Source organism: Bactrocera oleae, chromosome 5 (genome assembly GCF_042242935.1).
Source record: "Bactrocera oleae isolate idBacOlea1 chromosome 5, idBacOlea1, whole genome shotgun sequence".
Classification (NCBI taxonomy): domain Eukaryota; kingdom Metazoa; phylum Arthropoda; class Insecta; order Diptera; family Tephritidae; genus Bactrocera; species Bactrocera oleae.
In genome coordinates this window covers 67,122,851-67,147,898 of record NC_091539.1, presented here as the reverse complement: position 1 = coordinate 67,147,898, position 25,048 = coordinate 67,122,851, and the positions used below count along the sequence as shown (strand labels likewise).

The following is a 25,048-nucleotide window of genomic DNA, read 5'->3' as shown; positions in this document are numbered from 1 at the left end:
CAACTGATATAATTTGTTCCATTCCCTACTCTCCAATGCTTGTCGAAACAAAGGCGGCTAATATATAATAGGTCTAGTAAAAAGAAATATATTACTTTTGCATTAAAATATACAAGTTTTATTTAGCAAATGACCCGATTTAGGACCGTTTTGTTCGATAACTTATTTCCATTTTGAAGGTATTTGCCAAAAGGTAGGACAGTCGATTTTCACAAGCTTGCAGTGAATTTTTACAAGCAAAATCCTACGCCATAGATAGTTAGTAATTACTTGGTGTCAGGTTCTGATTATTAGAAAAAGGCATAATAACCTCCTAACCAAGCTCGCTGAGCTTTTGGCGAGTGACTATCGATGTGTGTGGTCTGACGTTGTCCTGATAGAACAAAAGTTCTCTCCTGGTGGCCAAAGCTGTCCGCTTTTGGGTGATTGCTTCCTTCAGACGGTTTGATTGTAGACTATACAGGTCCACCGTTTTTGCTGTTCACAACGTTGTCGTATGTGACTCAGTTTTCTGCACCAGTAACTGATTTTATTGCTATGCGGTAGCAATTACAAGAAGAAACGCCGGTCAATGAAGTTTTTTTGCATTAATTCATGTGGCATCCTTACGAAATATTTTTAATGACATATAGCCTAACGATATAGCATACAATGCGAGATAGAGATTACTAAAACCATCTATTGGAAAAATAATGAATTTCTTTTTACTAGACTTTTTTTTTTAGTTTCCTCAAAACGATAAATAAAAAAAAATTTGTCTAAAAAACCCCAGATTATGTTTACATGCACTCTACTGTACATATACCATAAAGCCTGTGTACATACATTTACTTATATAGTTGGTATATCCTATATTTTATCGTTAAAAACACAAACCCGGTGAATGAAATAAAGGCAAATGCTTATTGACGCATTCAAAATTTAATTTTAGATTCTCTTGAAAGTCTACTAAGACGTAAATACGTTTATGTACCTAATAGAAAAAATGGGGGCAGTGGTATGGCTCTAGCGAACTACAAGTAGATATAGTATTATTATTTGCCAAGTATTCCAAAAGTAACGAGATCTAGCGAAAGTAAAAATTGAATATACAACCAAAATATTTTTTTAAAATTTGAAATAATATTAAATGCAAAAAAAAATATTGGTAAATATTGTATGTATCCAGCTTGTTTCAAGAAGATATCTTACATAAAATCAAAAATATACATACATACTATATTATAAAGAGGAAAGAGTTGATTGTTTGATTTGAAAAAATCTTTCAGCGTTGGAAATCTACACTCTCTCTGGTGAACATAGGCTATATTATATTTTAATTAAAAGTTAGGGATTCTTACTAAAACGTCAATAATGTAACCCAGGGTGTAAAAAAATGACCTAAAAAATGCCTTACATAGCGTGCCCTGCACTACACTATTGATTATCGAACAAAATGATGTGCTATGACTTTACAAAACATATAGTTATCTAAGTACATAAATTGTCGCAACTGCATATACATGTCTAACTGTTATACGTCAATTTACGCCACATTAAGTGTTCATTAATTTAAAAAATAATAACTTAAATCACGTATCTGTAAAATCTATTTATTTGTTCTTATCAAAATTAATTAAATAATTGAATTATTCGATTCGGTAATTCCATTCGAAAGATAGCATGAATTTAAAATAGTAAGTATTAGAAAAGGCGCGTGTGGTGAGCGCCGATCCGCTCGGCTAGCTTTTTCTTTGCTCTTATCAAAATTAATTACTTCATATTCAAGACTAATACCTTTATATAACTTTTTGAATTATTCGCTTCGGAAATTTAATTCGAAAGATAGCATAAATTTAAAATAGTAAGTATTAGAAAAGGCGAGTGTGGGGGGCGCCGACCCACTCGGCTTGCCTGCATAATATGTATGTAATAATATTATAAGTTTGATGTTCACATCTCATTGTCTATTTGTGGTAGTCTTTCCCCAAGAGGGATGGCAAATACAGTGATCTGCTAGTATTAGCTAAAAGAAGATTAGAGGAAGATGTGTGGATTGATTTTTTAAATTTAATAATGTATATTCATATAATGTATTGTATATAATTGTCCTTACTTAATGTACAAGTATATCTTAGATTTAGCTTTTGATGAGTGTTTTTGATAATGCTGTGCGACAAATGGTGGTTTCTTTAATTTTCAAGTCGTCAACGAACTGTCTATGGATTTATTGAGAAGTTATTCAGGGTACTCATCAAATCTTACACACGTAGTCTTACTATTTCCAATTGAAGGCCGATCGCTATTACAATTTTTTTAATTTTCCTCGAAACTAGATCCTAAGGATTGAATTTTTGTACTCTGAACATCGATCTGAAAGTTTGCACACGTTCTTTTCTCCCTAAGAAGCTGTTCATTTATCGAAGCCGCCGATATACGACCACTATAGCAAATAACTGCCATACAAACTGAACGATCGGAATCAATTGCTTGTATTGAAAACTTTTTTGGTTGACTAGATATATTTACCTAGGTTCTAGGTTCCAGCTAGATAGTAATTCCTGTGTGTTTATGCCCAAAAATGTACTCTAAGAACGTTGTAAAAGCATGCTTTAATTTCTACGCGGTTGAGTTCTAACTCAAATTAGACTAGACCGCTGCTGCTTCTCTCTACGACTAGGTGAATATTTTTATGCTAGTATATGTATCTGTGCACCAAAAATAAACTAAATTAAGTAATTTTGTTTTTAAAAAACGCTGTTGTAAACAAACAAACTCACTATGGCAATTTATTTTGAATTCGTATAAACAATTGGGCGAAATGCGCCCACAGTTTGCTGCGAATAGTGAGCAGTGCGATTTCATACGAGTATTAACAATTTCATTAAATAATATAATACATTTATTTGTATAAATTCTACATTTCTACATTTGTGCAAATATTTTTTATAAAATGTGCATTTGTATGTGTGTAAAATATTTCCCTATGATTGTCGTCAAGTGGCGGCCATTGAAATTGTGCTGAAAAGCTCTCCAAAAAAAAAAAATAATAATAATAATAAAGTATAAAATAAAATAACAAGTGTGCATTTGTTTGCCATTGAAAATCAAACAAAAAATTTATGACTGGCATAAATCACGAAACGGCCGATAGCCAGTGGTTTTGTACGACAGTGCGTGCGATTTTCTTAGAATTTCAAGTGAACGAAAAGTATTTAAGCTGAAATTTAATTTAATAAAATTAAACGTGAGAAAGTTTCATAAAAATCGCTGAAGAATAGCGTAAATTTACTCACTACTTGTTTCGTTTTATGCAAGTCACCAGCTTATATATACGGTACATATGTATGTATATACATTGAGTTCAATTAACTGAAGCAAAGATTTGCCGCCTTTGACATTATCGTCCAGTATGGTTGATTCGCTTGATTTATGCGTGTTAACCAAAATATTTGTGTGGGAAAATTTTATTGAAAGCGGAAACACATTCATCATTAAGAAAGTGCTAATTCAAAGAGTGTGTACAGACCGCTCAAAAAATATGTTTCTCATATATATATACTCGTTTGTAATACATACTATATGTATGTACATTACAGTGAGCCAAATACTTTTCGAATTTGTAGGTTAAAATGAACTTAAATACAGAAAAAATTTCACTGCAAGGAATATGTTTGTTACACATATGAACATTTTAAATTATATTTTGATAATTTTTATTTAATTTGTATTTAATATGAACATTTTAAATTATACTTTAATAAATTTAACTTTTCAAAGCTTTTTAATGTACGAATTTTTGCTATGAAAAAATCCTACTGAGGTAAATTTTTTTAAAGAAACTTTTACTCTCCGCAAGAATCTACGAAACGTAGAGTTTTTAAACATAAACGGTTATAAAGTTAGTAAGTACTTTTTATGAAAACAGGTTCTGTTACGTATTATTTGTACGGGAAATTATGAAAATTAAGCAAAACATTTTTTTCCTTGCTGAGATATATTTTCTCTACATACCATATCTACATAGGTTCACTTTAACCTATGAATTCAATAGGTTAATATTTGGCTCACTCTAGTGTACATATTTTTGTATGTATTTACATATATATCCTTACATTTTTTACACTCTCACTTTTACTTAAACGCATACATATACGTAGTTATATTATAAAAATATATTATTCTACGAAATTGCGATATTATTGCCAAAAATATTACGAACATGGTTTCATACGTAAAAATAAAAATGTAAATGTATATATATATCTATATTATATCTATTGTATGTACATATACAATAACAAATATGTATATACATACTTAAGTATGAATATAAATGCTCATGTTCTAAACTAACAAGTGGTATAGATATGGTCTGTTTTTCTTACAGATAAAATGGGGAAATATGCATGTTAGCCCAACCTATACGAATTGTTATCTGCCAGCTAGATTTTTAGAAAAAATTCTTGATTACGTAATTCTTGTTGAAATTTTAAAAATTTTCGCAGCACCTAGCTACTATTAGCTTATATAATAATTCCCTAAAAAGTGATCACTAAAGTTCAAAGGTACATTTTATATTAGATTGGAATGAACATTTATTTAAAAAAGGTTGGCAATTCTACTTAAAATATATTTTTGGTAGTATGGTATAAGCTCTGTAGCCTTTTTAATTTTAAGCACATTTTGCAGTATTACTTTACTTGTTATATCGTGAACAATATGTCAGCCACGATGTTGGTAACATCCAGAAGGAAACCTCGGAGGAACCCTGTAAAGTACATAAATGATATACGTGAACTTATCCCTCAGTTTTTGAAATATCGATCTGAAATTCTGCCCACGTCCTTTTCTAACCAAAAAGCTGCTATTTGATCGATCAAAATCGAGTCCTTGAAAAACTTTTTATTTTTATTGCACAAAATATCGTTACGAAATTTGGCATGGATTATTGATCAAGGCAACGCTACAAACTGTTCAGATCGGCCCATTATAGCAAATTGCTGTCTTACAAACTGACTTATCAAAATCAAGACGATAATCTTTTAGGTCGGTTACGTTTTCAGTTTTCTACTTACAATTTTAAAATTTAGGCAAAATTTTTTTTCTAGACATATAATTTTGAAGTAAATTTTTTTTTAAGTTTGTAGTCCTTATTTCTTTTCAGGAATAGTTTTAATCGTACCTTTCTATCTGATCCACGTACGATCCCATTTTTAGACTGACAATAAAACAGTAGTTTTCGAATGCTTGATTCGTGGATGTGTATGTATTTCCGAAGTGGTTTGCTAACTATACTTTATTCTTTAGTCAATCAACGATCGCAGTAATCCATGGCTTTAATGTCCCTTAATGCCAAACTTTGTAGATATTAATATCAACACAATATAAAAGACGATTTACCTAATTATAAGGTACTGGTGTAGTTGGCTTGTTTGAGACAAATTACTCCTTTTATTCCCAGTTTAAAGTCTCTTTCGGAATGATTATAAGAGTAATAAGTTTTCGTCGTGAAATTATCGGCACACAACCGAAATAGTCAGCTACGGCAGGTTAAGTGAGTCACGAAATTGAAAAAATAATGCACACCTTTTCTCTCATTGCATATAAAAAAAAATGGCAGCACAATCTACGCATGTAAGTGTCCAAATAGGTTAATAAACCCTATCAAATCAAAGTAGTTGCTATTGGCTAATGACCCAAGCGGTCTTTTAGCTGTCAAGGTGATGCAAAGATTATGCATATATGTAAGTACGTAAGTATATGCAATATTTTGATACATACCTACATTGCCCTCAGAAAGCGTAAAATTAGAAACGGCTACTTTATAGCATACTTACAAGCATATACCTCAGTATGTTTGTGTTTACCTACATAATTGCAGCTGCTGACCGATTTCATCTATTTCATTGGAAACATACGTATGTTTGTATGTTCTTACTATTTTTTTTCTAAGAATATTGCAGTTACAATACTTCGAATTTAACTGGGCTGTGACATTGATTGCCGTTTTTTCTTGAAAGTTGAAATTTTGGGGAATTCCAATGCGGTTTGCTCCGAATTACATACATACAGGTTAGAAAATCAGTAATTCATTGAAAAAGAGACGAATTGATATGTTTGTATGTAACATACATATGTATGTATGTGTGCACTTAAGTGCACAATAAAAATCAGAAACCGGTTCGACTGACGCTTTTGCGTTTAACAACTGATAGCAGCAGTCAATACTCGTAGATAATCATCCATACATACTTACTCACTAATATATAATATGATTACGACTAGCTATATGTTGATATCACTGTTGCTGTTGTTGCACCCAATGCCGGTGATACTATGCTCAACAGTAGCTTAATTATTTTAATTTATAACGCAGTAAGAAACTTACACGTTTATAAAACAGTTAGCACACAAATTATCTACTAGGGTGATCGATTATTATTGTTATTTAAGAAAAAAAGGTTATGGACTAATTAATTTTTTTAACTTGATTGAAATTTTGTCCGATCGTTAATTCCAATAATTGAAAATCCAATAAAGGATATCTGACTTTGAAAAAAATACATGTACAGTTCGTAAAGATGGTGTACAGCGTTAACAACTCTTTCTGAATTTTTGAAGTAGAAACCACTTTGCGGAAACAAAGAAGCCTCAAGGTAAAAACTTAGATGTCCACAACCTAAATATTGAGCTACCGAGACTTTTCTCTAATATCAACCCTATCAAACTATTGGGTGTATGCATTAAATCGTGCGGTTCTCTAAGAGAGGGCTCTACTAGTATTATTTCGCGTCGTGTTTATCAGTGGCTATATTCATTTCAAAGGTACTGTCATTTCGTGTCGTTTTCAGTAGATGTCATTTGTTTTAGCGTGAACAACAATTTGTTTCATTCATTTGAAAATGTCGAAATTTGTACCAGATAAAGTGTTTTTGCGGGGAGTTCTTCTTCATTACTTTAACATGAAGAAAAGTGCTACCGAAAGCCATCGTATTTTACTGGACTTTTATGGTGACCATGCTTTAATCGAACGAACGTGCTAAAAGTGGTTTGCACGGTTTGAAAGTGGCAATTTCGACTTAGACGACGGAGAACGACCCGGACAGCCAAAAAAAATTCAAGACGAAGAATTGGAGACACTGCTCAACGCAGATGCATGCCAGACGCAAGAAGAACTTGCAAAAGTATTAGGAGTTGATCAAGCAACCGTTTCCAGACGATTAAAATCATTAGAATTCATCCAGAAGCTTAGAAATTCGGTGCCTTATGAATTAAAGCCAAAGGACGTCGAACGTCGATTCTGCATGTCGGAAATGTTGCTTCAACGCCACCAAAAGAAGTAACTTTTGCATCGGATTGTCACTGGCGATGAAAAATGGATTCATTCCGAATCGCAAGAGATTCACCCAAAGCGCAAGAGATCGTATGTGAAGCCCGGCCAACCATTTACATCCACGGCAAAACCGAATAGAATATGCGACCAGACACGAATAAATAATTTTTCATCATGACAACGCTCGGCCACATGTTGCAAGGCCAGTTAAAAACTATTTGGAAAGCTGTGCGCGGGAAGTTCTACCTCACCCGCCTTATAGCCCAGACATAGCACCTTCCGATTACCACTTGTTCAGATCAATGTAGAATGCCCTCACCGGAGTACGCTTCACTTCAGAACTGCCAGAAAGATGGGCAAACATCGTAGCTTCCGATGGGAAATACTTTTAACATTAAATGTATAACAATTTTTTCACAATAAAGTCTTAGTTTTCGAAAAAAGTCGCACGAATTAATATTATAATTTTAATTATTTTCAACAATATGGTTAGGAGACTCCAATAAGTTTTTTGGTAATTGTTAGATTCTTCTGTCATTTATCTAAAAAAATTTGCAGAAGCTTAAAGTAAATTTTAAATAGATCAAAGATCTTTGGTTATAAAATTTTCTTTTACAAACCTATTTCTTGATGATAATGCAGAATTTTAGGAAGTCTTATCAAAAAGAGACATCATATCTAAAGAGACTTCGAGTGTAGAGTCAAAAAAGTTGGGGTAGTCTATTCACTAAAATTCAAGTGTAGAAACTTAATCATTATATTTACTACCATCTGTTAACTTATTATTTATTTTTGTATTCTATTTTTTCTCTATTATTTCTCACCTCCCAAATATGGGTATTTACACTTAAGCGATGGAAAGTAAGAGATAAATTTTATGAAAATAGATTATTTCGAATGTTGTTTCGTTTACTGTATTTCAATATAATAACAAACCCGTCAAGAGTTCACAAAAACTAAGCACGGCGATTCAACTGTGATACACTTTTCTTGCGTCACACCCCATTTGACCGCATAAACTCACAGGTTATGAGCGTATTTCAACCATGTAGAATCTTTTCATAAAATCTATCAGTGTTTCCAAGGTTGTTTAAAACTTGTTCAATATTCAATTTGAAGGATAATATCGAGAAGAAACCCTTGGCACATATAATGCGGAAAGAAAAGTACTGCTGGCAACCCGCACTAGAAGCTCACCCTACTAATAACCCAAACACGCGAGTTACTTTTTAGCACAACATAATAAATACAACACTTAATATTTAGCAAAAGCTCGCGCATGGGAAAGGTATTATTTAGTTATGCAAAAGAAAAACCTTAGAAGTGCTATCGTGCAATTGCGTTTTAGTCACGCTTCAGTAAAGCCTCGATTGCAAGATTCGCGTTTTGAAATCACTTAAAAAAGCTCGCCTGTCTAAATGTTTTGAAAACAGATCAATAATTCAATTGCAATGAAGGGCGCTGCTGTGTTGCGAAATTTGTAGAGCTGTAAATATTTTCAAGTTCAAAGGCCAGCTAAATGCTAGAAAAGTAATCTAATATAATTTTAAATACATTCTAATACATTTGTAAGGGTACAGTATCAGTAAAAGCGACACTCGAATGACGCGCCAATGTGCGACTCAATGCAATTACCGCAAATACGTGATCCACGCACATCCGTCTACTTTAATTGACTCTATAATATATGAGATCACATGCTGTCGCTCGGACAATATCTCCACGCATATTACTAATTGACGGTGAAAGATGAGCTCGAAACAGTAGTGTGTATTATTGGATTATGTGCGATTGTGAAGATCATTTTATAGGTTAAATTATAACTTTGTTTTGCTTTTAATTTGTCCACGTTCCATATACATATACCCTAAACAGAGTATATAAAGTTTGCTAGGAAGTTTGTGACACCTAAACCGTTGGAGACTCTATAAAGTGTATATATAAATGTCCAGCGCGACGAGATGAGTCGATTTTGCTATCTCTGTCTGTCCGTCTATATATACGCGAACTAGTCCCTTAGTTTTTAAGATATTGTTTTGAAATCTTGAATACGTCCGTTTCTTTCCAAGAAGCTGATGATTTGTCGAAACCACCTATAATAAAAAAAAAAACCGCAAAACGATTATCATCAATACTACCATATTTGGTTAAACATTAGCTTGAAGACAGAGATCAATTTATACCAAAATCAGCTTCTTGGAAGTTAACCACAGTTTATTAGTCGAATATTACCATATAAACTAGAGTTTATTGAACAGTATAAGTATAATAGGAGTTAAGTATTAAACTACGTGAAGAATGTTCAGCATACAAAAAAATTAATCCTTTATTCACAACTTAAACATGGCATGGAGTAAAAAACTGCTTAACAAGAAATAGTGATGTGTTCTAATATACCTAATATTATATTATATATTTACCTCAATTCAAACACTCGACAACTGATCAGAAATTCTTAAGCTTAAACTCCAGTTTGTGAGGCAGTTGAGGTGTACAATTATTATTGCAGTGAAATATTATTCATAAAGGCTTGAAATGGAAAGTAACTATTTTGAATATACGTATGTGCAACCTCCTCTCTTTGCAAAGTCAGCTTCAATGTGCTCTCATTAAACACATAATTGAGCATGCAAGTCAATATTATCAGTGAAGTTGTTTTGTCGCCGGCGTCAGCATAAATATTATTGTTTGTTTGGCTTAATTCAATAACAACTTAGGCTTATTCTTCCATATCATTGATAATCAGGGTATACGAGTACACTGTTCTTTTGACTAAATTGCCTTGATCTCATATTTTCCACCACTTATCTGAATGGCAATGAGTCACAACTCTTCTTTTAATCTTGCACTCGATTACTATACAGTGTTGTATGCTTTTCAAAAAGGTCTTAAGATTACTACAAATGTACGGAAGTACTAGTCTGAATGCGCAATTGTTTTTAATATTCGCAAAATTTAATTTTTAATTAATTTATCAAATCGAGACAGTTGCTCTCTAAATTCCGCGATACTTTTATTTGTGATAAGATTTTTCAGTACGTGCGTTTTGAAATCTGGAGTGTTTTAGAGATAAATAAAGGTATATTTTAGGAATCTGATACACGGTTGTCAGGCGTGATTTCTTCGTATTACTATTCATGCTTCGGGTTTTTCACGTACGTATACGTATCGATTGTCGCCAGGCGCCATCTGACATTTCTATTATACAAGTAGTTGCATTGCGTAAGACTCTTAAGAAGTTTCAACCCCAGAAGGCGTGTGTGTTGACTGATAAAAGATTTTACGTATGCGTGTCTGTAACTATTCCAAAATCGCCTCTGTGTCTGTTAAGATCAGGTGATCTTAATGTATTGGTTTTAATCTGAAATGGGCGGGGTTACAGTTACGTTCTTAAAATGTTTCACATCTTATCTTTACAAACATGATTTCCTATGTTGAAACTGGAAGCCTTTGGGTTATCACTAGGTAGTATTCTTGCAAACAATTGATTAAAATCACCACTTCGCACTTAGTATAGAAAACGTGCCAAATTAATTGAATTTAATTTTGATTGTTCAGACCCCACCGCAAAAGTTTTCACTGAATTCAATAAAAATTTAACTGGATCAACATTCCATGTCTCCAGAACTCAAGTTTCTATCTTTTAACCTTACTTTTCAGTTAATTCAAACATATTTATTTTATACAATTTCAGATTTATATTACTTGCCTAAGGTTTACATACTTTTAATGTTAATAACGGAATATAAATTAAATTCATTATGATTAATTTTTTTTAGCTTTTTAAATTCTATAATCAGTTTTTATACCCTAAACAGCATATTAAGGTTTGCCACGAAGTTTGCAAGACGCAAAAGGAAACGTCGGATACCCTACTATAAAGTATATATGGAAATGATCAACGTGATGAACTGAGTCGATTTAGCCAAGTCCGTCCGTCTGTCTGTATATACGCAAACTAGTCCATAAATTCTTGAGATCCGAAATTTTGACCACGTCCGCCTATATTATACTTACAAACTGACCGATCAAAAGTCCTTGTATAGAAAACCTTTTGATTTTACAAAATATTTTCTCGAAATGTGGCATATATTATTGCCCAAGGCAACGCTACAATCTCAAATGAAATTGTTTAGCTTGGACCACTATGGTATATAGTTTGAATGTCAGCTATATACTATACTGACCGATCAAAATCAAGATAAATAGCTTTTTATATCCTTTTATGCCTTTGAAGGATATTATAGTTTCGGTGTAGTCAAACCTAACGGCTTTTCTTGTTTATGCTACAAGTATTCATGTATTCACTTACTCTCTGGATTAAACTGAATTCGATAACTTTATTATTGCTTTCATATTTAAACTTTACCACAAGAGAACAAAGCTCGAACATGGTGAGTAGAGGAGCGGCAAATCGAAGACGCCTTATATTTCATTTATTTTAAGTAACCACAAGTTATATTCGGGTAGGAAAAGTACAAAGTTTTGGAACTCCAACAAATAAGTGGAAAACATAAACAGAATTAAGTTAAAATAAACTTTATTTGATTATAAAAAATATTTATTTCCGAAAGCAGAGATTAATGACGCAACATCTTCCTTTTTTTGTATAAGGCTTATTTAATTGGAAGTGACTAACGATTTTTTTGTTTGTCTCATATGTACTTATCACTTTGAAAAAGTTCCCCATTCTTATTTAAATAGGATCAAGAGTTTATCTTATATATAATATAATCTTTATAAGTGACCGCCGATATCGAACCACTACAGATGTAGCTGTCATACAAACTGAACGGATATAAGTGCTTGTGTCAAGATAAATTAACGAAATTTGTAATGGGTAATGATGCAATCTCCGAAGATGTTGTTCAGATCGGATCACTATAACACATATCTGCCATACAAACTAACCGACCAAAAGTTTTTTTTATAAGGAATTTTTTGCATTTGTGAAGAGTATTCTAGCTTCGGTGCAGCCGAAGTTAAAGTTTTTTCATGTTAGAACTTATTGCAAACACCGGTATACAAGTGTAAGACTACATTGTGTAGCTTACATACTTTACGGTATGCCGGTGGCCCCTAATTAAGGTGGGCAACTTGAATGTCTTTAATTACACAACTTTCAAACTTATTGAGCCAATTCAATGAAAGCAAATAATTGATGGCTTGATTGATGCGCCTGTTGATTGTGCAGGTTATCGCAATTTCAATCATTAAATAGATTGAATGAATTGCCGCCAAAAAGTGAAAATTAAGTAAAAACGCTGCACATGCGCTATATGAGATAGCTACGGATGAGACGCACAACAACCGAGGGGTGCATATTTGTGAAGCGCGCCTATCGTTAAGATGTGTTGTTGACTGACGCGAGTCGCAGGGAAATTCTTTGATAAACGCGGCCTAAATGACATAACAACAGCGCTGACACACACACTCAAACACGAACGCCCACACACAGGTTTTTTGCATGCGAGCAAACACTTGTCCATTGAGCAAACCATGCGCCACTGCTTGCTGCTTGGTACTCAAAGTCCGAGCGCCAGCTTACTGCAAATGTGGGGGTAGTGCCGCTAATTGGTTGACTGGTTGTGTGCGAAATATAAGCGGCGGTTCTAACGAACGCGTTAGCAGTACGATATCATCACTCAGAAATTGACTTGAACTGTTGAGAACGCGACTATGCAGATCTGATAAGGAATTCCGAAGCGCACACGAGTGAAAGCATTTTGGATATTTGGAAAAATAAGTGACTTACTTAATCGAAACGAACACACACACAGTCGCATATAGCAAATGTTAGAGATCGTTGCACGCTCGTGGGTATTGCCGTGCGAAAGTTTCCGAACCGAAAACTGGTTAATGAGTAATGAAATAAAACGCAAGACTTGTCTCGCAGTGCACCAATTTTCAATTTGATTGTGTTTGAAATCGAAGTTAGCTTACCTACTTTTTAAAGTGGCGCGCAAATTTAGTTAAACACAGTAAGTCAACGGTTACGGTTGTGTTGTCAGCTACCAGTTTCAAGAATATTCTAACGCATTGCAATAATTCGAAATTAAGTTAATATGAAATAGTGAAATATTCACTTGGTCAAGGCAAAACAATATATTTTAATGAAAACGGAAAGTGAATTTGAAACTGAACAAACTTAATACTAAAAGTGTGAGTAAAAAAATTAAGCAAATTAATAATTCACTTGTGCACCAATAAAATAAAAATTTTAAGTGTCGGAAAAATTTGAAAAAATTTTAAATTGATTATAAACAAGTACATAAAAATTATTTCCAAAAACAAAATTATTTATAAAAATAAACAATTGAAAAAAATTAACATCATTAAAATTAATTCTGTTAAAATTTTTTTATTGTTAGAAATAGTGAAAATAAGTGAGACATATTTTGTCGGTTACATTCGGAAATGCATTCGAGCATATTAAATATATTTTTTGTTAACAAAAAGGTGTAAATAGACAGCAATAAATAAATATATAAATGTAACATTATTTTTTTAACGAAAAATTGTATTGAAATAAATAGAAAATAGAAAATTAAAGTGTATTATCCTTTTGTTTAAAATTTAAATTGAAAATTTTTTTTTTGAATTTGAAACATATATTAATTTTTAACATAAGTTATACCTGGTTAAGTTAATTAATTTATTTGAGTTATTTTTCTGTTAATTCGACTTAGTTTTTTTGTTAATAATAAAATTAGCAGGATCGGATATAAATCTTATGCGAAATACAGTTGAGCACAATTTAAAGAAAAAGGGAAAAAAATTTCAAGGATAATCAGTTATAAAAAAGTTTTTAATAAAAATATTAAGAAAAATTTTTTTTTTTGTAAAAATTTTATAGAAAAAAAATTTTTTATAGAAAAAATTTTAATTTATTACGAAATTGCTAAAAAAAATTTTAAAGTTCCTAGTTTTGTTACAAAAACTTTAAAACTCAATTGAAATTCAAAAGAATAATAAATACTTATTTATAAGAAAATACATTATTTTTAAAATTAAATAAAGAAAAAATAATATTCATTATTTAATTACAAGACACTGTAGACTTATATTTTCATCAAAAATAAGCTAGTTTTGAATTCATAAATATGTAAATACAGCTTTTCTCCATAACCGACTTATTTACATATATTTCATAATATATGTTTGTTTTATTTTTTGACGTTTTTTCTGTCTGGCTGCGAAATATAAATTTCGATAGCAAAATGTAATTTTTTGTTCAATTTAAAGCTCTCCTTTCGAGTTTGTGTTAAGGACTGAAGTTGAAAACTTTTAAAAAATTTCTTCAAAGAAGCTTATATTTCCGTCGTATTTGTGATAAGAGTAATTAATAAATTGTCGTTTGAAACAAAAAAAGAATTTAATAATATAGCTTATATTTTTCTAAAAAAAATTAAATATTTCAACCGATTCTTATGAGATATTTTCTGTGGAAACCGAAACTAACTTCGTATATTTTCGCTTCTTTTCCAGTAATTCGGGTCATTTAATATTGAAAATACCTCTTTCTTGTACCTTATAATTAACATTATACTCATCTACCAACACTCAGGGTCTCTATTGATTTGTGAGCCTCGAAACTATGAGTAATGGTATTTACAAATCTAGTTCCATTTCATTTGTTATCTTTTCATATTATTGATCAACAATATTTTATCATAGAATGTAAATAAAAATAGCACAGTATTGCCAGCTAATCTGTATTGCTTTATCAAAAAAGTTGTGATTATTTCTTCATTTATGATTACTGTGGAGTTGTCCAAGCACTCTAAATGCGAAGAAGAAGCGGAATCGGAAATAGCACAGTTTAGTTTCTCATAATAAAATAACTCAGAAATGTCACGTCACTTAGACATGCTAAATTATATTGCAGATAACAGAGATTTATGAAAATATATTTCCTGCGCTCTCTACATATGTATATGTAGGTATGTCACACGACTAGAAATTTATTGCTTTGGCTTTAATTGCCCTTTTCGTTGTCATATAATATTCCTTAATGAATTACTGCAGTTAATTAAAACATTCCGTCTTTTTATTTTAAAACCGACGAAAGTGGTCTGTTATGCATATATACAAATGTATGTATGTGGTTCAGAAAGTATGCCATTTGAAACTCAGTTCATTGCTTGGTCGAAGAAAATTAAAAATTTAATTGGCCAAAGCTTTAATAAGCACAACATTGAAATACAAATATGATTTTTGATAACAGTGCTACTTTGGCGACATCTAGCGAGCTCTAAGTTTACAGTTATTTCTGAGAAGTGACACATTTCAATTTATAGTATTGTTATACTTTGATATATGCAAGTCTGTTTCAAACCAATATTTTTTAATACAAGCTTGATAGTATAAAAATTGGCTTGGGCTGTGCCCATATTTACAATATAGGACCATCCCTCCCAATACCCCTACATTATAATTTGATATATTCTGTTTCTATATATTAAAATACATAGTTTTGGAGGAAATCTTCGATTATTATTCAATAAATTATCAGTACAACTGCAAATTTAATTTAGACTCTTTAAACATATTATATATCTAGCATTTATTACTTTTTATTTAATTTACTTTTTTAATCTCCTCTGGCTAATAGCCCTTTATTATTACTGTTATTTGTGTCAAGCATATTTAATTTACAGTTTTGCAATGATATATAGATAGATGTTACTTTATAACAAAAAAGAAAAGTGCCACCAATCATTTACATGCGAAAAACTCAGCTCAGCTCAGAGAAGCGGAACACTTTCATTCGAATAAAAACTGAGCATTTGATTACTTTCCATTTTTTTGTGAATTCAACTCCATACGAGCTCAAATTACCATCATCAGTTTCAAATTACTTTCGACAATTTCACTATGTTGATTTATTTGACATATAACAATGAAAAAAATTAATTGCTCAATTTTATAAAAAACAAAAATTGTTGCCATAACTAATGTGTGCATAAACATTTTTTTGTAGCAAAAATTGGAACTGATAATTAACTTTTTTTTAGACTTAATATTGAAACTCTTTCTTCGTTTAAATATCACCAAATTGCTAACACACGCAGCCTGAAATTCTACTAAATATACCTGCATACGCTTCTTTTATTACAGTTCGTTAACTCTCGCCTGACGGAGAAGATACAAGTGCTCAGCTCGAACTAAGCAGTTGTTAACCTACTTTTTTAATTATTTTCGATTGAGATTTCGAAATTTTAATGACACATCACATGGATTCCAGCATATCCATAAATAAGGAGCAAATGGATCCGTATATGAAGGCCATGCATACCAAACGCTTCGTGGTAGAGGATTCAAGTAAGTGATACTATATATTTTTATATACCATGCAAGCTGACAATTTCGTATGGTTTAAGGAAAACCAAATTTCCTTAGCAAAAATCGATATTTTATAAGAGATTGTAGTCCTTGAAACTGATACATGATTATAAGAATCTCTCAACTTTTCGATATCATTTTTGTAGTACAATTGTCGCTAGATTTCTTTCCATTAAGCATTACCTTGGAGTCTGTAAGCAGGAAAAGGTCCATTTTACTTAATTTTATGGTTTTTCGAAAATAATTTTATTTATGTTTTCGTTCAAAAAAGCCGCATTTGGCTCGTACAGTATTTGCAAACCACTTACGAATTATTCGTTTTTGGTATTCGCAGAATTTTCGGTTGAAAAATCTTCTCTAAATTGGTATTAACGACTTTTTGCTTTTTTTCTAAATATATTTGGTATTTCTAATGAATAATTTTGGATTATCGAGAAAAATCGATGTAAATTGCAAACGAAAATCAGAAACCTTTCGACTTTGAGAAAATTATTCACTTGCTATATAACTGCTGAACTCATTAATAGGGTTTTAAAATTTTTAGTTCAATATTAAATGTGTATAACCGCGAGAAAAATGGGTATTATGGCAAGAGGTTTGTCTAAAATTGATTTGCACATCTCAAACTGTTCATCGATTGTCAATTAAAGGCAATTCCAATAGGTGATGTGGTGAATAATTTATGCGATATATGGCTAGTTGTATATGTTAATGAGATGGATCCAAAGAATGACTAATCTCAAATAAATTTAGAAGAATCAATAACACTCGATAGTTCAGTTGAAAATCATAATGTACGTCGGAAATTGTTCCGACACTTGATATTAGTGCACTTGCACTAAGTGTGTATGCATATTCTATTTAAGTATATAATATTTAAGTCTACAAACTGTTTTTCAAGCTGTGAGACTCAACTAGCATACAAATAAACACAGTTGTTGCACTAAAAATGCAGCACACATCTACAAAGTAGGTACTACATGAATGCTTAATGGAATTTCCCACTTGTAGAAGATGACACGGAAAAGTTTAAGCAAACATGCAATTTGTCTAGTTGTTTATAATTATTAAGTGTGTTTAGAGTGATGAAAAAAGTTTCAGGTTGTAATTTATGTATAAACTTAACTGTAATGAGTTTGCGCAAACTGGTTTGTGTTAACACGAAATTATTTTTAAACAACTCTCACGTCTAAAAGCAAATTTTATTTATTTGGCTTGCGCAAACTTTAACTGCACAATGTGTTTTGCGCAAACTGGTTTGCACAAACCAATTGCTGTACATCCCCCTTAAGTTCGTAATAATTAAGCTGTCTTAACTCTCTTATCGCATATCCATTATTAAATAATTAATGTAAATCAATGTTAACAGACCAGTTTTGTTGCACTGCCAAGGTTTGTTTGCCTTATCGCATCACTGCAATTGCACTTGCTTGCTGTTCTGCCATCGCATTAATTTACCGACTCTCAACTCGATGCTCATCTTCAACCATTTGAAATAGAAACCATGCTGTCTGCGCCACTTGAAATACAGATATTGAATCATTGTTATTGATCGAGCCAACAGCAAATGCGGAAAAGTGGTAAAACGTGTTAGACACGCACGACTATCATATACCTTTACTCCGTCAATTTTTTTATTCGGAATTTGCATAATTGCCGCACATTATAGAAAAAGGTGTGAACGAGCTGTTAATTTGCATACACACATGTGAAAAAAAGTTTTTGTCTCTTTGAACGCCGCTGGAATGGCTAATTTTGAAAATGTTAGACAAACATGCATGTACATATATACACTCGATTTTAAAAGAGTTATAAAATTTTTTTACCACCACGTTTTTTTTAATTTTTTGTAAGCATCGAAAATAATTGTGATATTCAATTAGAAGCGTGAATTTTTTTATCTCTTAAATAATACGTAGATTTGGAATGAATTCTATTATAGTCTATGTGAGGTGTGTCGAACAAGGATAAATAGTAAAGAAGTTATTAAACCATATTAAGGTCATATTTACAAATAGGATTAATGTTGATGAATATATAATTTAAAAGTTCGATTGTTCGATTTTTCATCTTTCTGTCGAAAAGGTTTTTTGTTCCTCAATCCAGATACCAAGTCTTATAACCCGATCTACGGACGAGTTATTTGAGTTTCGAGAACACAAGAAATTCCTGATAGCCAAATCTTACCAATAAGGCGCCTGAACGATGACTTTTTCGGCCCCTCCGTTAAGAAGCATCACTTTTGTAATCTCTAATCACCTTATGTAGTACGAAGCATACTTATTTTGAAAAACGCATCGGTTTACGTACCCTCATTTGCTGTCAACTATCATTCATGTAATTTGTCAGCTATCTTATCAATTACTATTTAGCGTAGCAGCCATTAGGATACACGGAAGTTTAAAAGAATTTGTAAACAAATTACTTGCCTTATTTCCAACTATGGACGCTCTTAACAAGCTTTATCCACTTGCAAGTCAGAAAAACGCAATTTTTATGAATATTTTTTGTGAGCAAGCATGTTATTTAAAAAATAAATGTACAATTGCAGAATTTAATATACTTTAATAATCGGTGATTCATTTTATAAAATTTTGATTTAAATCAAAAAAAAATTATTTAACTCGATTCACGCCGTTTTCTCTCTTCACATCACATAACTGATCTGATCTGATTATATAATATATAAAATGCGCTTTATTCTTAAGCTGCGCTGTTAAGACGTCAGTGTTTGTCTTGAATTGAATTAAACTAACAGTTATGCAGATTATACTCCCACCGGCTAAAATACACACGTCTCTAAATGACGTCTTTTACATTTCTGTAATTGAATACCTCGCGAGTACAAAGTTATTGGCGTCAGCGCATACAGTAAACTCATTATGCAACGCAAAAATGGAAAGTTTTAAAATACACTCTAACCCAAAAACATATGTTAATTCGTTCAGAGTAATTATGGTGTAAAATAAGTTGACTGAAAGGGCTCGTCTTAACTCGTTCTCTCATCGTGTTGTCTTTATGGGTTACAGAGTCGACTAATTATACATTATTATTAAAAGCTGTAACAGTAAATAATACTTTTAATAAGTTATTTAAATACTTGCCAAAATAAAGTTTCATTTGACTTTCTTCACTTGTGTTTATTAATTTAGTAATTATTTTTTTAGTAATTAATAAATGTAATGTAAATAATCAGATCTTTATTTCTCTCATAAAATTAATTTAGGCTTTATCATGCTAAGTCGAAACATTTTATCAACAGTTTACATAAAATCAAATAACAAAATTTTTTTATTATAAATGATAATGAAATCTTTAATTATCACGTGTTTGCAGTTAAATTATGTTAATTTCACGTTTTCATTTCGTTTCATCATTAGAACAGTGTAGTCAATGAAAGGTTGATATAGGTTTAGTAAATTTTTTCATAATGAATGACAACGCCGTTTTTTTCGTTCATGATGTTAATGAATGCGAAGATAAAAAAAAATTTGAATTATTCAGCACATGTTGACAGGTAGTTAATTAGAAATTTATTTATAATTTAGTTTACGATTTGGCAGAAATTTGCATAAATTCGAATGCACACAAGTGATTGTACCACACAGTGAACAAGAGAGGCTTCAAACAGGAGGCTTTTCATTTATTTAGGTTTTGGACTGGTCCTCTCGAATATTCAGCTTTCAGTTTTCCAATGAATGGCAAAGTATGAATGTTTGATACCAAAGGGAATTCATTTTAATAAATAAATGAATTCAGTAGTGAATTAAGAGCTGAACTGAACCGATCTGAAAATGTGCAAAATCTGTTTACTTATTGTTATAAAGATAAGAACTATACTGTGCCCACATTCTTTATATTTGTTTTATGAGCACGGAAAATATTGAAATAAGGTATGCTCAGTTCAGCATGACATCTGAAAAATTATTAAATCTGACTCGATTTTAGCTAGATTATCAAACATTCGAAAACTACTAAACTTAATGAAGTTTTTTAATCTTTAATTGTGTTGTTTCGAATGAAAATCACAAAAAACTATGGTACATATCAAATTCAGTAAAATAAATTTAGGTTTCAAAATAATCTCTCTAACTCTCATACTCTTCTCTTAGTTTCTCTCCCATTACTCCACTGCGCTTCTCTCCTTGGTATGCTTTCGGGCCATAAGAAATCATTTGTACAACTTGATTCATAATGTTTTCGTTATATATCAAAATGTTAATAATCGATGATTTTTGATATTTCGAGCCCAATTTATTTTATTTTAAAATTGATAATTTTCGATTATTTTAATTAGTCGATAACTTTCGAAATTTCAAGCCCTATTTGGTTTATTTTTACAAGCGACAATTTTTGACTATTTTTATAAATCGATATTTTACCTTTTTTACAAGCGATAATTTTCGATTATTTTTTATTAAGCGATAACTTTCGAAATTTCAATCCCTATTTGAGCTCAATATTGTTCGGTGCTGAAAAATTTATTGAAAATGTAAAATGAAAGTAAAACCTAACAACAACACCAAAGCACATAATTCAAATGTGATTCAATGCGACTTCTCGAACAATACGTAACTGTTAAGTAGTCTTTATATTTCAAACGACTATTTTAGAAATAACAACCGGCATTGTTGTAATTGTCACACAAAGTAGAATTGTACATACACGTGTAAATAGTATAATGGTCAGCTCATAATAATGTAAGAATAGTTGAATTCATGTTGACAACTGATGTGTGTTAGTAAGTAAGTGTGCAATTGTTTGCTTGCAATTGCTCAAAACTGAGTGCATGTAAATATGTACACATGTCTATTAAAGGGTTACACCCACTTGCAAGACCGAAAAAATGCGTATTTTTGTGAATTGTTTTTGAAGCGACATTTTATTAGACTTAAAAAAAATTAACATAAAGAGAATTTAATGTACTTTTAGAATCAGCGATTATTTTTAAAAATATAGGATCCCCTTGTTCCTATAGCTGATCTTTAGAAGAACCTCCGGAAGAAGGTGTCTGGCGGTAAGTAAGATATTTTGGCGTCCAATTATCTGAAACCAAAAACCAATAAAATTTACTATGATGATAGATGAATACAGGTAATGATCGAAAGAGAGGTAAAAATTTTGATTTTTGAGAAAATGGCGGCTTCCCAAAGAAAAAAACTAATTTTTTGTGAGAAAATTTACAGTTCAAAATGGCTGAAAAAACCGAAATTATTGTCAAAAATCTTATTCCTTCGATCCTTACCTGAAAAATAAGTCTAAGAATGCCGTGTGAAAATTTCAAGCCGATCGGTTCTGCCGTTTCAGAAAAATTTTCCTTACCGACTCTGAAAACAGCGTTTCGAGAAAAACGCGTTTAAAGTTTTGGCAGCCCATTACACTGAGTTAAAAAATTCTCACAAATAAGGCCATATCTCCAAAACTGTTTGTCGGATCAACTTGAAATTTTCGGAGCATATTCTCAAATAAATGTAAATTTTTTTGAAAATTTCAAGTGGATATAACCTCTTAAATATATTTGTTGTTTTCTGGCGTTGGCGCATACATTGTTGAACCCATTGGGGGCATCAAGAGTAAACAGCCATACACCCGTCCCATTGTCAGTGTCATTGTCAGACACGTTCATTCACTATTCATTGCCATCGTAAACACGCCAATAAATATTACACACACACACACATAATCATACGCATGTGTAAACGCAGTTGCACGACTGATCTATGTTTTTACCACTTACATTATTTGTGTGGCATTACAATCACTTGAACTTCAAATAATTATGCTGCTCAAGTTGCATTTGGTGAGTCGTAAACATCGACGACATGGAGGCAACAAAAAACTGCCTTCGATTTGAAGATTTAATGAGAATGCGTATTTGATTGTGTTCAATAATGCAATTCGCAATGTGGCATTAACAAGTTCAAGCAGAAAATCATTGGGATTATTTGCGCTTTTATTTTGTTGCTCATATTACTCATACGACCTGGTGGCTAGTTTCTGTTAAGTGTGCACTATAACCAGACAGCAGTTTTATTTAAATAAAAAGTTGTTTTTATCGCAAAAATTACTTCGAAGTTTTATAATCAATTTCGAGAACAATCCCATTAGAAGAATTTGCAGTAAGTGTACATATGTTTGTACTTAGTATATACTACTTGGGTACTACGTGTGGTATGAGTAACATGGGTTTACTTTTTTAACATTTTTCTGTGAATAAGATTGGACTTTTAACCAGTAATTTGTGAGAATTAAAATAAAAGCAAACTGTCATATCTGCGGTGTACATTAACACACATAAATATGTATACGTATCTGCAAGGCTGCGAATTTTTAAATGAAACAATTTTGGATTAAAACTTTTCCTTGGCATTAAACTTTAATTTTTAATAAAATTTTGGGATTCGAAATTAAAAATTTAATTAATTAAAATTTAATAAAAAATTTAATTTCGAAGTACATAAATGCACTAAAAATTTAAAATTTAATCTTTAGTCCAAAAATCAGAATCTAAAATTAATAAAATTTATGTAGTTTTAATATGTAAGTTTTATGTTCTAGCGTAGAAGATGTCTGTGTGCGAGCTCTAGTTCAAAATAATAGAACGCAAATGCGAAAAAGTTTTATTCAGTAGCATTTTATTTTTGCTATGCACTTAAAGTTTTTTTTTATTCATCAATCCGATATTGGAGATAAGAAATTTGAAAAATATTTTTATAAATAAAAAATTTAAATAAAAATGATAATTCAATTTTATATTTTTAAAAGCATTACTTGCAATCCTGCGTGTAAGAAAGTGCTCAAAAAGGGCCTCGACAACAAAACAAAATCATACGTTGGCGCTTCAATTTATTTCAATTTGGTACTTAAGTTATCCATGCATATACATATATATATTTAATAGCACATTGAGCGAACGCCACTATTGATTTTATACTAATATATAGGAAAATAATTTAAAAAGTATTTACTCTGAAGAAAGCTTGTAATTAAGTGTCTGCAACCACAAGTAACCAGTTGGCCGTCTAGAACAATCCCTACAGTGGTAATAAAAACTATTAAAAGTATGTTAAAAAACATATATATATATATTTTTCTTTTTCTACAATTTTTCAAAAACTATTTTTTCTAATTAATAAATCCTATACAATATATATAAATTTTCTAACAAAAAATTTCTAGAAAGAGTCGGGAACACAAAACTCCGATTGTAAAAAATTGTTTTTTCATATACAAAGTGATTGTAAATGGCTAAATGTATGTATGTTAATATAGAGAGCTGTAATGCGACAAGCCACAGATGGACAAGAAAACTTGAGACGATAGAAAAAAGTTTCACTTCAATAAGCCAAGTAAAAAATCATAGTTTTGTTTTTAGGATTTGTAAATAGTGATTTCAAAGAATTCTAAATGAACTCTTATTTTTGAATATATGTTTAAATTTGTTTTTTTTTTGTACTTGTCATGTTATATATACTTATTAAGCGTCTGTGAGCAAATAATTTTCGCAATATAAATTTAGAATTCAACCCACTGTGCAGCATAATTGTTTTAAGATTTTATATAAAATTGAAACAGGAAAAATTACTTTGAGACACTCCTTTCAGTTATAAACAATGTAAAGTTTAAAGTTTACTTTCAAAAACGGTACAAGGAAATTGATTTATTGCAAATGCTGCCAGACTTACAGACCAAATGGTAATAATTCATTAAACTATTATAAATATTAATTACTGTACTTTGCTAAAAATAATTATCAACTAGTCACATGACGCTAAATGACAGTTTTAAACCATGAAATTAGGAAACTCAACAGCTGCTTCTAAAAATAGGTTGGGTAAACGTAGACAACTTTCACTTTTCAACGCATTTCCGTTACGCAATAAACACAAGTGTAAATCTATGTATATATAAATATATATGTAGGCGTATAAATGAATTCCAGTATTTCAGGCTTGTCAATATTCTAACATTAAATTTGTTGTTTGTCAATGAAAAGTTTTTTAATTTCCGAAACTTAAGCGATTGGTGAAAGGAGAATGAGACAAAGTATTCATTATTGGCGTTAAATGTCAATGGAAGTACTAATTTATATTAAATGAGAATGTCAAATGTTTTATGCAAATGCGTGCTTATAAGTTACATAATTCACAACACAAGTAGCCAATTGAAAATTGAAAGTGTTGATTTGTTTCTGTTGAAAGTTACTGGGGCCAAGCTGCTTAACCAATTTATGGGGCCCTACATATTATACGTGAACAGATCGTTCGAATAAAGACAAAGCATTCGAATGAATTTTTATGTGAGAAACCCTTTAAGAAAATTTCAAGACATCTTTTTCCACAAATTTCTACTTAATTATAACGAGATTCGAACCATCGACATTTTCCC

The 25,048-nt window shown here is 31.3% G+C and overlaps 1 protein-coding gene and 1 long non-coding RNA gene across 3 annotated transcripts in view; one reads left to right on the top strand and one right to left on the bottom strand.

Annotated features, from left to right (window-relative positions):
* Positions 1–2,858: 2,858 nt before the first annotated feature.
* On the bottom strand, positions 2,859–3,544 carry LOC138857440 (uncharacterized). The gene is made up of 2 exons (XR_011396516.1): positions 3,276–3,544; positions 2,859–3,199 (listed from the first exon to the last, which is right to left on the bottom strand). It is a non-coding gene; the product is annotated as an uncharacterized lncRNA (long non-coding RNA).
* A 9,392-nt stretch (positions 3,545–12,936) lies between these two features.
* The window catches only part of LOC106624796 (uncharacterized), a 15,184-nt gene continuing 3,072 nt past the window's right edge, over positions 12,937–25,048 (top strand). The window contains exons 1-2 of one of the 2 annotated variants that reach the window (XM_070110024.1): positions 12,937–13,296; positions 16,436–16,639. In XM_070110024.1, the coding sequence (XP_069966125.1) occupies positions 16,540–16,639 (100 nt within the window). In that variant the 5' untranslated portion in view covers positions 12,937–13,296; positions 16,436–16,539. Of the gene's footprint in view, positions 13,478–16,435; positions 16,640–25,048 lie in introns of both variants that reach the window. The other variant, XM_014244566.3, reaches the window with a different exon arrangement.